This window comes from Solanum tuberosum, unplaced genomic scaffold (assembly GCF_000226075.1).
Source record: "Solanum tuberosum cultivar DM 1-3 516 R44 unplaced genomic scaffold, SolTub_3.0 scf00217, whole genome shotgun sequence".
NCBI lineage: Eukaryota > Viridiplantae > Streptophyta > Magnoliopsida > Solanales > Solanaceae > Solanum > Solanum tuberosum.
This window is the reverse complement of record NW_006239142.1, coordinates 875081-890005: the sequence shown is the minus strand read 5'-3', so window position 1 is coordinate 890005 and position 14925 is coordinate 875081. Positions and strand designations below refer to the sequence as shown.

Sequence of the window (14925 nt, the reverse complement as noted above, 5' to 3'; positions counted from 1 at the left end):
TCTCACACCTTTCCAAGACTCCAATCCAACTGTCTCTTGATTTGTTTTAACCTCCCAAAAGCATCCCAAGATAGATAGTTGGGATAACACCAACTTCCCCTCTCAGTATGGTTATCATATGTTGTATGTTTGGCACCGCATTAGCTGGAAAGTTTGACTTTTCATCCAATTAATATGAGCTCATAAATGGCTTCAAGGCTCTCTTCTACATCACAAAAAATCAAGGTGTCATCTGCAATATTGAAGATGAGTAATTTCCAGCCTGTTAATTTGATAGTTTGCCACATTGAAACCCCTAATCCATCCATTGCCCTGTGTAATTTTTATCATGTTGTTCAAATCTTCCATAACTTGTCTCAATCCTCTTTGAGAAGGAAAGAAACCTTCAGAAGATACCATTCATTGAGATGGAAAATCCGACAATACTTTTAAAAACTTGATCCAGCTTATCCCTAGAGCATCTTCAATTCAAACAGATACTCCTCAAATTTTACCACTTGCCTTCACCTGTAACTCAGAAAATAGCTCTAGGATTTGCAATCAAAACTAAAAACCTGAAATCTAAAAACAAATAATCAGAATGATCCCTAAGTTAATAAGCTAACACTGATGGTGGAGGTTAGCCAGAATCTCACCAAAACCAAAGAAGTTGAGTGAAAGAACAAGGTCAGTGGAGCTAAAGCACAATGCAAGAATGATGCGAGAACATTGCAGATTTTCTACACTACCAAAAAACTAAAGGAATCAAAACAGCTTCAGATTCTGAAGATGCCCCAAAAGAGAAGTGATAAAGAAATGGACTTTGGGCCTAACGCAACCCCAAAAGCTAGCTCATGAGGGGAGGATTGCCCAAAACCATATAAGGAGTTCATGGGAAATCACACAAACGATGTGGGGCTCCAACATCCCCCCCCCCCCGCCCCAAAGAAGTTGAGTTAAAGAACAAGGTCAGTGGAGCTAAAGCACAATGCAAGAATGATGCGAGAACATTGCAGATTTTCTACGCTACCAAAAAACTAAGGGAATTAAAACAGCTTCAGATTCTGAAGATGCCCCAAAGGAGAAGTGATAAAAAAAAATGGACTTTGGGCCTAACTCAACCCCAAAAGTTAGCTCATGAGGGGAGGATTGCCCAAAACCACATAAGGAGTTCATGTTCCCATCACACAAACGATGTGGGACTCCAACATCCCACCCCACCCCACGCCCAGGACTAGACATCTAGAGTAAGCACAATATAAGACGGGAGACCCAACCGCCCAACATTAAAAATAATGAATTGGGATGAGCCTGGATATGATATAATGATAAAGAAATGGACCTTAGGCCTAACTCAACCCCAAAAATTAGAAAATAAGGGAAGGATACCCCAAGACCATATAAGGAGTCATTGTTCCCTTCCACAAACGATGTGGGACTCCACCACCCCCCACGCCCAAGACTAGGCATCTCAAGCGTGGACAATACAAGACGAAAAGCCAACACGATAAAAATAATGAATTGGGATGAGCCTGGATTTGATATCATGATAAAGAAATGGACTTTGGGTCTAACTCAACCCTAAAAGCTAGCTCATAAGGGGAAGATTGTCCATGACCATACAAGGAGTCCATGTTCCCATCCCACAAATGATGAGGGACTCCAACACCCCCTAGGCCCACGATTGGTCATCTAAAGTGTGGACAATATAAGACGAGGGGGGCAACATCATAAACAATAAATTGGGATGGCTTGGCCCCGATACCATGATAAAGAAATGGACCTTGAACCTAACTCAATCCTAAAAGCTAGCTCGTGAGGGGGATTGTCCAAAGATCATATTAGGAGTACATGTTCCCATCCCACAAACAATGTGAGACTCCAAATCAAGACAAAGCTCAGAATAATGGAAAAGCATTGGTGTTGTTGACCTGATTATACTACAAGCAAGGATTTCTACAAATCCTTGGTAAATAATGTGAAATTGATGAACAATCTCCACAAACTTTTGCAATTACCATTCTATACTATGAAGATCAAAGCACAAAAAGAAAGGTTTATCAGGGAAGTGCAAGTATAAAAAGTCCGCTCTTCCAACCCTATGCAAAGACAACCTAACAGAGATATATTTTCTTTCAATTCCAGCACTAATAAGATGTAATCAATCGCCAGCGTAACATTATCAGGGTAAAACAAGTTGCATTCTAACATAATGTATATCATACCATTAAATAGCACAAACAGTTTGCTCACGAGGTTTGCATCCTCCAAATTCACACCAGAAGCATTCTTCTTGTGAAGCTCCTCTCCTCTCTTAACAATAGACTCTTGACTTTCAAAGAAAACCAAAGAAGCTGATGTTATTTATTCAGAAATCAGAAAAGGGAGCGAAGACATTCAACTACCTAAAACAAAACCTAAACACATCAGGTTCCGCAGAATCAACTTCGAAAGAAACAAGAAGTACCAATCTGCAGAGGCAGCCACATAGAGGGGATAAACAAGTTCTGTAGACAGTTCCATAGCTTGAACGATATTCAAGATTCCCAACTGCATAATGTGAGATAGACCAACAATAAGTTTTCTTCAGATAGTCAACAGAGATGGACAAAAATCTATCCATGTAATGTTTACAGAATGGTACGTTAAGCTACCGAATCACCTTCACATTTCTTAAATAGTCATTTGTCAATTGTCGTTTCCCAGTAACACGATCACATTGAGCAATCGAAAGTCCGGCAGGGCAAGCGCCGCTGTAATGATAAATTTTATATTACAACAAATTAGTCAATTAGCTTCTCAAATGTCAAAATTACCGAACTAATATACTCATATAAACTCTAGTCCAACCTTTGAGAAGTTGGTTGATATAACACCATGTGAAGGCAAAATTCAAGAAATATCTTGTGGTCTGGCAGATCACCAGATCTTCTATACTTTGCCGCTATTTCATCCCTTATTTTGATAGAATGGCATTCCCCAATCACCTGAAAATCAGAAAAGATTTCACGTAGGACTTAACATAGATATGATCAACGTCTTTTGTTGTCTTGTGAATAGAATCCAATGTGATTGATAAAGCACTTTCTAACAATTTATCAAAGGATCTTCACTAAAGTAGTCAATCTGAAATTTTTACACTTCTCAAAGAGCACTTTGAGAGGTACAATGCAGAAAAATGATGAATCCAATATAAGCACCATATGAACTTCAATATCTAGTAATTAAAATAAAATAAATTGTTTACATGTTAAACTAGTTCAAAGGCATTGAAACCATTGGCTACAGAGATCATTAGTATCATGCAAATGTTCTCCAGGAATTTCTCCTGACAGTTTCAACTGCATGGTCCTGTTAGGTAAATAATGAGCAACATAACGGCATCTACAACAAAACTTCTAATCTGAAAAAAGCTTTAGCTATTGCTTGGACCATTACCTAATACAAACTCACAGAGCCACAGTTGGTATTTCCTCACAACACTACACATGCTTGGTAACATAATACTTGCAAGATGCACATATTCATCAGACAGATATAATATAACCCCTGTTGGCATTTCTCCATCCAAAGCTAATTGTATAGTAACAATATTCCCTAGGCAGAAAGCAGAGCATAGAAAGCACAGAGAAACGTAAGCTAAGGGGATGTTTGGCTGTCATAAAAGATCAGCAAAAGTGGGAGAAAATAACTTTTCTGTATCCTAAGCAACATATTTATCCCTTAGTTCCCCATGACCAATTGATGGAAGATGTACCTCCTCCTTGCAAGACTCACAAGAAAATCCAGGAAATATCATCTACTCCATATAACATGTCTCTCTTTTTATTGCTACATCTTTTCTTCTTTTTTTTGAGAAGGCAACATTTTTATATAACGATTTGCCACATAAAAACTGCAGTTGTCCATAAGTATAAGGGAATATAATAAAATGCACTAAGATATAACCTACTTACAGACTAAGTTGTGAAGACTCGGGTGTAGGTATCCGACACGGACGCGGATCCGGGAGTCGGATTTGGCAAAATCTAAATTTTAAATTCGGGAGTACGGACCCAGGTATGGATATGGGTGCTGGGATTTAGCTAAACAAAATCAAAATTATAAAAATAGAGCTTTAAAAATATTCTAAATTGATATCCTGTGGAAAATTTCCATGCATGTCGTAGAATTCAATCTTTCATACTCCAAGATGGGCATTAAAAAACACAAGTTTATTGTCAAAAGTTAACATGCTAATAATTAATTTAGGGGGTGTTTGAGTTGGCTTTTCTAAGTAGCTAAGCTAAAAGCTAAAAGTTAAAAGCCATAAGGTTGTTATACCCAACTTTCGGTTTTTAGTTTATTTTTGTACTTTTTTAGTCAAAAAGTAAATGTTTAAAAGCATATTTTGTCTTTCCCAAACCCCTCCAAAAATAAAACAAAGCTTAAAAGACAAAAGTTACTTAAAATAAGCAAATTCAAACACCCTCTTAGAAACTACCCCTCTTTTCTATGAGAAAGAAAAAATTTATAAATAGCAAACTTTGATCAAGGGGAAAAGCTAAAAAGGATAGAAGTTATTCCATTTTCCACGTCTTAAATTTGATTTTATCTTTTATTTTAAGAAATCAAAATCTCAATTTTCCCCCCAAATTTTTCCATGGACTCCAATCAAAGTATCCGGTAAGGCTTGACCGAATCCCGCTCCCATGTCATGTTCGGCAGCAAAAATGAAGAGCCCGCGTAACGTAGCTTATAAAGACCTAGAACATCAACAAAAGATTTTGTCTTCCATACATTCATGTTTACACCAGAAATAGGAAAGGGCTAGGCACTTCATCGTTGTATAACTACATCTTTGTCTTATACATTGTCAATCGCTCATGAACTAATAACAATGGTCATTATTTAAGAACAATATTGTACTTCAGTCATTTTTACTCTACTGGCCATGGAAAATGATCTGGAAAGTTAAGGTGCCCTTCAAGGTGGCCTGTTTTACTTGGCTCTTAGCAAAACAGGTTGTTCTCACGCAGGATAACTGTATGAAGAAGGGCCTCGATTTGTGCTCCAGATGTTTTTTTTGTGAATGTGAGACAGAGACAATAAATCATCTCTTTTTACACTGTAAGGAGACAGTGAAACTTTGGCAAATTTTCATCAATAAAAGGGGCATCAGTTGGTCTATGCCAGGAAACATAAAGAAATTTATAAATAGCAAACTTTGATCAAGGGGAAAAGCTAAAAAGGATAGAAGTTATTCCATTTTCCACGTCTTAAATTTGATTTTATCTTTTATTTTAAGAAATCAAAATCTCAATTTTCCCCCCAAATTTTTCCATGGACTCCAATCAAAGTATCCGGTAAGGCTTGACCGAATCCCGCTCCCATGTCATGTTCGGCAGCAAAAATGAAGAGCCCGCGTAACGTAGCTTATAAAGACCTAGAACATCAACAAAAGATTTTGTCTTCCATACATTCATGTTTACACCAGAAATAGGAAAGGGCTAGGCACTTCATCGTTGTATAACTACATCTTTGTCTTATACATTGTCAATCGCTCATGAACTAATAACAATGGTCATTATTTAAGAACAATATTGTACTTCAGTCATTTTTACTCTACTGGCCATGGAAAATGATCTGGAAAGTTAAGGTGCCCTTCAAGGTGGCCTGTTTTACTTGGCTCTTAGCAAAACAGGTTGTTCTCACGCAGGATAACCGTATGAAGAAGGGCCTCGATTTGTGCTCCAGATGTTTTTTTTGTGAATGTGAGACAGAGACAATAAATCATCTCTTTTTACACTGTAAGGAGACAGTGAAACTTTGGCAAATTTTCATCAATAAAAGGGGCATCAGTTGGTCTATGCCAGGAAACATAAAGGAAGCTTTGGCATGTTGGAATCGGGATGGAAATCAGTCGGGGCACAGGGAGAGATGGAAGATTGTCCCAGCATGCATTTGGTGGACTATTTGGCTGGAAAGGAATCAAAGATGTTTTGAGAACAAGAGCTACTCTATGGAGAAGATGAAGCTGAAATGTTTAGCTCTTTTCTATTTTTGGTGTAAACATGAATATCCTCATGAAGATGAGGATATCACTAGTATGTTAGAGTCCTTAAGGAGTTCATAGGAAAACAGCAACACTTTTGTATTTCTGATTGTAAGTATTACTGGAATACGTCCTGAGTATTCCTGTGTTTATAATACAAGTTACCTTTTCAAAAAAAAAAGAAACAATATCGTCCTTAATAATATACATTCATTTTACTTTATGAATATATGTGCACACACACACGGATATATATGTATATTCATTTCACTCTGTCTTAAGAAAATATACATCAAAATCATTAGAAAGAATATTCATAAGATTGTGTGCGCCCTGCTATGTCCGAGTATTTAACATATATGCTAAAATTTTAGAAGCAGTCCTCTAAGTCTCTAACTTCCCCACAAATTTTTGGACAACAGACACCTCTACTAGAGTCACTCACCTTTTCCTTACTGTTCTTTCCTACATCTTTCTTGCAGATTCTGACAACCATATGTAACTAAAAGGAGAACAAAGAACCACATATATTCTAGACTAGATGAAGATGATGTGATTACCTTGGTTATGACCCTCAACAGTATGTCTTGATGTTGAAGAGGTAGCTTTGAAATGTTAGCTAAGAAGTTAGGTGCCATATTTTCTTTATCCTGAAACAATACATATTAGAATCAGCAAGGTAATTACATCTGCCTTGCAAAATGATGTCAAATTCACCCAAATATATATATATGAGCTTCACTTCCTGTGAAGCCAATATTAACTCATACCTCCTTTCTTGTACGATCAACTGCCATCTCAACATACATGATGCAGAAATTCCTAACCATTGATGAGGCATTAGATTCCATATACAACTGCCACAAGTCAGATAATGGCAAACCAATGTCATTCTGGTGCTTCACTCTCTTGTTCACATGGCTTAGAATCTCAAGTACCTAACGGAAAGAACACAAGTACAGCTTAACAAAGTGTTCAAAAAATTAAGCAACAAACATACACTACCACGCAATTCAAATTTGAGAATGCAACTAAAGAACTTCATAGGGAGTGCAAGACTCATCACTCATCCCAAGCTAGAAGCATACTGCCCATGTTTACTGAAGTACTAAACAACGTAATTAAGAGTCAAGAAAAGATAAAATTGAAAGACCCATTAGGGTATGTGTCTTGAGAAAGGGGAAAATGGTTAGTCTATATTAGTCCTACCACTGAATATAGAGTAATTCAAGAAAAGAGAACATTAGTTAACAGGAAAATTAAGAGACCCAATTGGGAAAAATGATTACTTTGTTGCGGACAAGAGGAGCAGGAGATGAAAGGGAAGCAATGGAGAGAGGTAGAAGTTTGGTGAGCAAGTCTTGTAGCTTGGAATCATCGCAAAGTGCGAGCCTTGTGAGCATTCGATCAAGGAGTTCCTCTATCTCAACATCTGATTTTCCAGAGAGCATAGATGACCAAGACGATGCCGTAGTTGAAGAGGAAGAAGAAGAGTCCGCCATTTTATTTTTCTTTTCTTTCTCTGTTGTCTCTGTGAAAACCTTGGGGAGATCGTTTAATGTAGGTTTTGTACCTGGACTTCACAAAGACATATGCTAACCTCTTTCTCAAGAAATTGGCTAATACATATTTTTTCACCAAATTACTAGAGTAGTCCCCAAATGTAGGGGTCTTCACTTTTTTGTACCCATATTGATCAACTAGTTTTGACGCACATCCGTTACACGTGAATATCAAATCATGTATCACATTATTTTTAAAAATAACGTGAATGTTATTAAGAAAAAATTAGTCACTCTTAAATTCTCTTAGTTACACCTCTTAAATATATTTTCTCCTTCCTTCTCTATAGTACATTACTTTGTTATTATTGTATTGTTGGTGTTCTTACTTTTAATATAATATAAATAAATATTGTTATAAAATATAGAAGAGATACTAAATTTGATATTTTTAGTTGGAATATTAGATTAATTTAACATTCATGTTAGAGAGTGTTCTAATTTCACTCACCTTTGAGATTGTCAACGTCTATAAATCAATCTTGAGGTTTTAGGAAAAGAAGAATAGAAAACATAAAAAAGTGTAGTTTAAAAATGTGAGGAAATCCCTCCATTTATAGTTAAAATGTGTAGTATTGGTATGTGCATATTGTTCCTTATCATAAAAATATAGAAGACATACTAAATAGGGTGTTTTAAGAAGAAGAAGAAGAAGAATGAATATATTTTTTTAAAATGTAGTTTAAAAATTTGAGAAAGCTCATCTTTTTATAGCCAACAAAGGGTAGTGTATGAAAAACTACTTATTGGGCCTTATCAGAAAGATGTCACAACCCTTTAGAAAATTCACAACCCTTCAGAAAGGTCACAACTAATCGGAAAATTCATAACTCTTCGGAAAAGTCACACCCCTTGGGAAAAGTCACAACTCTTCCGAAAAGTCGCAACCCTTCAAAAAGGTCACAACTCATCGAAAAAGTTATAACTCTTCGAAAATGTCACAGCCCTTCAATGTGAAAAGGTGTATTTCTTTAATATAATATAGTATAATACACATAAATAAATATAATACAATATAAAATATAGAAGATATACTACATTTGGTGTTTTAAGTTAGGTAGTATAATAGATATAAAAAAAAAAAAAGATAGATATAGATATGTCTAATTTTAATTTGATATGAAATTTTAAAAAATAAAGAGGACTTTTAATTTAAGGATCATATGTAAAATATATAAAAATCTTTTCACTTTGTGGTCTTAAAGATGCGCCCCCACCCCAAGAAAAAAGAACATTCTATATTATACTGAATAAAAGTAAAAGTACACTAAATAAATTAGAAAAGAAAGAGTACTTATTAAATGTAGTTTGGACTCTTCAAACAAGTTTTTGATCAAATACTTTTTCTCCAACACTTTGGGACTTTTCAGATTCTGAACACCAAGTTGTAGTTTGTGCAACGAAAAATCATTGATCTTCTTGTCAAGTAGAAGTTGCTGCAAAAGTATATTTTATGGCTATGAAAATGAGTACATATTACTTATCGAGATACTCTTCTCATTTGAAGTTGAGTCATTTTTTTTACTTTTTATTTTTTAAACCCTCCCTAGGAGCTCCCACCCATGTTGCTCCCTTGGTGACTCGAACTCGCAACCTTCGGGTTGGAAGTGAGGGGTGCTTACCATCCGAGCAACTCCCTCTCGTCGAAGTTGAGTCATTTCATTCTCCTTGTTGCATCAATTTTTGTTGATCTATCTAATTTACCCATAAAAAAATATTGTAATTGCATAACTGAACAACTCTCACAATCTTTCTTCTTTTAAGAAGAAGAATAAAAAAACTTACAAATTTGTAGTTTAAAAGTGTGAGAAACTCCCTCTATTTAAAGACAACAAAGGATAGTATGAAAAGGTTCTTATCGTGTCTTTTCAGATAAGTCACAACCCTTCAGAAAAATCACAAAATGTCATAACTCATCGAAAAAGTCACAACTCTATAAAAAAGTCACAACCCTTTGGAAAAGTCACTACCCATCAATGTGAAAAAAAGTGTATGATTTTAATTTAATATATAATAAATAAATATAATATTAAATATATAATTTATACTAAATGTAGTGATTTAAGTTGGGGTATTATAGTAATTTAACATTCAAGTTAGGGAGTTTATGCTTTTAAGGTAATATAGATATATAAGTTAGGTTATTTCAAACAAATCGAAATTGATAATCTGAATTGATAAAAAGTTACTAATTTTGTTAATAATGGATTAATGATTCAATATTAACGGTCTGATAGTAAATTAAATAACTATATTTATATAATTTAATATATAAAGTCTTTAACTTAGAGTTTAATTTCATATTTTTATTTTTTATTGTCTCATTACTCTCGGTTATTCTACAATGTGACATTATTTGCTCTTGAGCAAGATGCAATATGTCAACTCATGTTCATAGTTCATTTGGTTTGTCACCTTATTTTTAAGTGATTTCAATTTATTTTTTTGTGTCAAATCTTAACGATTAAACAGATAACCGAACTAATAACGATCAATAATCGATAAATCAATATTCGATAAGTCACTTTCTTAATGGTCTATAACGATTTAGCATGTCTACAAATCGATTACTGATAAACTTCAAAATCGAACCGACCAATACGCAGCCCTATAATAAGCTTTCTTTTATTTTAAGTAGTGTAAAAATATATTTTTGTCCTTTTACCCCTTAAGTATTTTTAAAAAGAGCAACTTACAAAAACGAGTAAATGGCTATTATTTTAGGGTTATTAGATTAGTATAGCTATAAGTATTATATTTATCCAAAATAGCTATAGTTTCCGTCTAAATCTCATTGTATTCAAAGTATTTATAGGTTTCTTAAAAAAAATACAATGATACAGTTATGAATAATGCACTAAATAAGGGGGGGTTTGTTAATATAATTGTCCTTTAATTATGTCATTTAAACTCTCAACTTCCAATTATTAAATTCACAAGAAATAATGACCTCTTCATAGCATATACTCTTAGATTCCTATTAGTTTAACAAAAAAAATTGGGATACAACATACTCAAAATCTGATTTCTTGCATACAATACATACATTATGTGTATATTTAGCATGTTAATACAACTATTAAATACACACATGAATAATATATACACAAATGATATGTATACATAAGAATACAACAATTCACTAACATACATTGGATACAACGGATTCAATATATCCACATTTTAAACTTGTTTTAATAATTCAATACAAGTGATAGTGACATCTAATACAATAGAAGTATCCAAGTGTACAAGTATTCTACTGTATAAAAATCTTAAAGTTATTAAAAGAACAATAATTTCTTCCTCTTATTCAAATTATATTATATTCATATGAATACAACAATTGACTAACATACTTTGAATGCAATGAACTCATATATTTGTTTGAACAATATAAGTATTAATGTATCATGTGCAGCCTAGCAATATGGCAAAATGAAACTAAAACAATACAATTATACAGGTGTACAATCCATCAATATGTCATTACGAATTTTTGTTCGCTTCTCGATCTCCTTTGCAGTAATAGAGCCTGAAATTTTGGCTTGCTCTTGAGTGATACACAAATCAAGCGAAGGTACTTTTTTCAATAATTTATCAAAAAAATGTGTACATCTTGTGACCCTCTTCGAAGTACTAACTTACGTCATTGTAATGGTGAAAATAACCTCCAATCAAAACCCATAAAGATAGATGAAACGTGTATACGATTATAACTTTTGATGAAAAAGAGAAAAAAAAAATAGAATTAGAAGATACCTGATGAAATTGAATCACAAAATAGCTCATGAAATCATGAGAAGGATCATTAATTGTAAGGAAATTTGGGGGAAAGAGACGATGATTTAAAGATAGGTTGAAAGAGAAACTTTGAAGGTGGAAACTAGGAACATTGAAGGTAAAAGGGGGCTGAAAAAATATGATTAGAATTGTATTTGCAATTTAATAATTAAGTATATCCATAAAATAAAAAAAAGTATATGTGAGAAATAAAGGAGAAAAATATTATTGAAATTGTATGTCTACATTATTGCATTGAGACTTTATTTATAGACACTACATTAAACTCCTTTTTTCAAATAGGATTCATATTCATATTCTATTCTAAATAAGATTGTAATACTTATTCATATTCTAACACTCCTCATCAAGCCGGTGCATACAAATAATATGTACCTAACTTGTTACAAATGTAATTAATACAAGGACTAGTAAAGGACTTGGTAAAGATATCTCCAAACTGATCATTTGACTTCACAAATTTTGTAACAATATCTCCTAAGAGTATCTTTTCTCTGACAAAGTGGCAGTCAATCTCAATGTGCTTAGTCCTTTCACGAAACACGAGATTTGATACGATATGAAGGACCACTTGATTATCACATACAAGTTCCATCAGACCAATTTCGCCAAATTTTAGCTCTCTCAGCAACTGTTTGATCCAAACTAGCTCACAAGTTGCTACATCCATTGCTTGATATTCTGATTCTTCACTAAATCAAATAATCACACTCTATTTCTTACTCTTCTACGACACCAAATTATTATCTCCTACTATAACACAATATCCGGATGTCGTGTCAATCAGCGTCTGTATATCCAGTCAAATACTCATGGCCTTGATCCTAAAAAAATAGTCATTTATCAAGAGTTGACTTTATATACCAAAGAATACGAACAATTACATCCCAATGACTATCACAGAGATAAGTCATAAACTGACTTGCAACACTCACAGAGATGTCATGTTTGGTCATTGTGAGATAATTCAACTTTCCAACCAGTCGTCTATGCCTTTTAGGATTATTGATCAGTGACTCCTCCTGTCCCAAAAAGAGGTTAACATTTAGATCAATATGAGTGTCAATGAGTTTACATTTCATCATTCTTGTCTCCTCGAGAATGTCTAAGGAAACTTGCATTGAGAAATAACTATACCTGATCTAGACTAACCAGCCTCAATACCTAGAAAATGTTTTAGTCTGTAAAGGTCTTTAGTTTGAAAATACTTAAAGAGATGTCGTTTCAAATTAGTGATACCATCTTGATCATTGTCAGTGATAACAATATCATCAACGTAAACAACTAAATAAATCCACCAATTTGGTGTAGAATACCGAAAAAACATAGAGTGATCAGCTCCACTATGAATTATGTCAAACTCTTGCATTACCATGCCAAACTTTCCAAACCGGGTTCAATGAGATTGTTTGAGACCATAGAGTGACTTACACAATCGACATACAAGGCTACTACTCCCCCTGAACAACAAAATCAAAACCAGGTGGTTGCTCCATATAGACTTCTTTTGCAAAATCATTATATAGAAAAATATTTTTGATGTCTAACTGATGAAGAAGCCAAAGACGAACAACAATCATAGATAGAAAAAAATGGACATATGCTATTTTAGCCATAAGAGTGAAAGTATCATTATAATCTAGCCCAAATATTTGAGTATATCTTTTGGCAACAAGGCGAGCCTTAAGCCCATCAACCTGATCGTCTAGACCAATTTTAACTGCATAAGCCCAACGACAACATTAGATTTACCTCCAGGAAAGGAGGGAAGTTCCCAAGTACCACTTATATGTAAAAGAGACATCTCATCAAGCATAGACTGCCTCCATCCAGAATGAGAAAATGCTTCACATATAGTCTTAAGAATGGAAATAGAGGACAAAGATGATACAAAGACAAAATGGATTGATGAGAGACGATGATAACTCAAGAAAATATAATATAGGTTAACATTTCTAATGGATCGTATACCTTTTTGAACTGCAATCGATTGACTAGAAAGAAGCAAGTCCATAGTAGAAGCAAGGTTCGGCGCATGATATGAATCATCTAGATTAGTGTTGGGTGCGAACGACTATGATAAGTCAAGAGTGGTGGCACTACAACCGGAGATGTAGAAGTAACTGTAGATTCCTCAATAGTCAATACAGGTAAGACCTGAGGTATGGGTAAAACCTCAGAGACATTAGAAGGTGTATAGTAATGTTGAGATTCAAAGAATATGACATCGAGGGACATAAGGTATCGAACATCAGGTAAATAGAAATGATACCCTTTTTGAACTCTAGAGTAACTAAGAATGACACATTTGAAAGCACGAGGGGCTAATTTATCTTTACCTGATGCTAAGTTATGAACACAATATGTGATCCTAAAGACATGAGGGGGGATAAAGAAAAAGATGAGAGCATTCTATTAATTAAATAACAAGATGCGACAATATTGTCCCAACGGAATATGGATTCAATCAGGAGAGTGCGAACAATCTCAATGAGATGCTTATTCTTTCTTTCTGTTACACCACTCTACTGAGGGGTATGCAAACAAGATGTTTGGTGAATAATTCCTTGGTGAGTCATAAATTCCTGAAACAGAGAGGACAAGTCTAAGGTATTATCATTACGAAAAGTACGAATAGAAACACCAAACTGATTTTGTATTTCAACAAAAAAAAAAAAAAACTCAGAACGATCTTTTATTAAGAAAATCCAAATACATCTTGAATAATCATCAAAAACTAACAAAATAACAAAAATCTAAGGGTGAACTGACTCTACTAAAACCCCAAATATCATAATGAACTAATGAAAAAATAGATTGTGAACGACCCTCAGTACTATGGAAAAAGGTAGCAGAAATGTGTTTCTCAAGTTGACACGACTCACAATCTAATGTGGATAAACTAGACAAACTAGGCACCATCTTCTGTAGCTTGGATAAACTCGAATGTCCCAAACATTTGTAAATTAGGGCTAGAGAATTTGTTATGGAACATGTTGTGAAGGAATTTGAAGAGGTAAGATAGTAAAGGTCTTGTGATTCATATTATGTGTCAATCATTTGTCCCGTACTGTAGTCCTATATGAGGAAAAAAATCATAGAAAACAATTATGCCATAATGTAGGGTATGCGTCAAACAACTAAAGATGGGAGAATCGAGGACATAAAGAACAAAGTTTAAAGTGACAGAAGAGAGGGGTTTGGCTTTTCCAACCCATTTTTGTCACGACCCGAGTCTACACCCTGGACGTGGCCGGCACTTAAGAACCATTGCTGGTCCCCAAGCGAACCCTCATCCTGGTTGACTACAAGCGGAAGACTAACTTAAGCATACAAAAGCTTAAAAATTGATTAAGAGTTCATGAAACTGAAATACAAAACTTTAACTCAAATGAAAAACTCTGAATATAAAAATAATATTCAACTCGCCATAAAATAGGCAACTTAAGTCTTCAAAACATTTAATAAAATAAATGATACAGACCTCTCAACTATAGTGACTATCTATGAAGCCTCTAACTGAAAAAGATGGAAGTTGGGACAAGA

General features: G+C 34.3%; 1 protein-coding gene across 2 annotated transcripts in view; it reads right to left on the bottom strand.

Moving 5' to 3' along the window:
- Positions 1-7630, bottom strand: part of LOC102596797 (proteasome-associated protein ECM29 homolog) — a 52542-nt gene extending 44912 nt beyond the window's left edge. The window contains exons 1-7 of one of the 2 annotated variants that reach the window (XM_006356315.2): positions 7303-7630; positions 6784-6951; positions 6574-6663; positions 2830-2966; positions 2642-2732; positions 2447-2529; positions 2205-2311 (exon numbers count right to left, since the gene is read on the bottom strand). In XM_006356315.2, the coding sequence (XP_006356377.1) occupies positions 2205-2311; positions 2447-2529; positions 2642-2732; positions 2830-2966; positions 6574-6663; positions 6784-6951; positions 7303-7515 (889 nt within the window). In that variant the 5' untranslated portion in view covers positions 7516-7630. Of the gene's footprint in view, positions 1-2204; positions 2312-2446; positions 2530-2641; positions 2733-2829; positions 2967-6573; positions 6664-6783; positions 6952-7302 lie in introns of those variants that run through there. The other variant, XM_015312811.1, reaches the window with a different exon arrangement.
- Positions 7631-14925: the final 7295 nt, after the last annotated feature.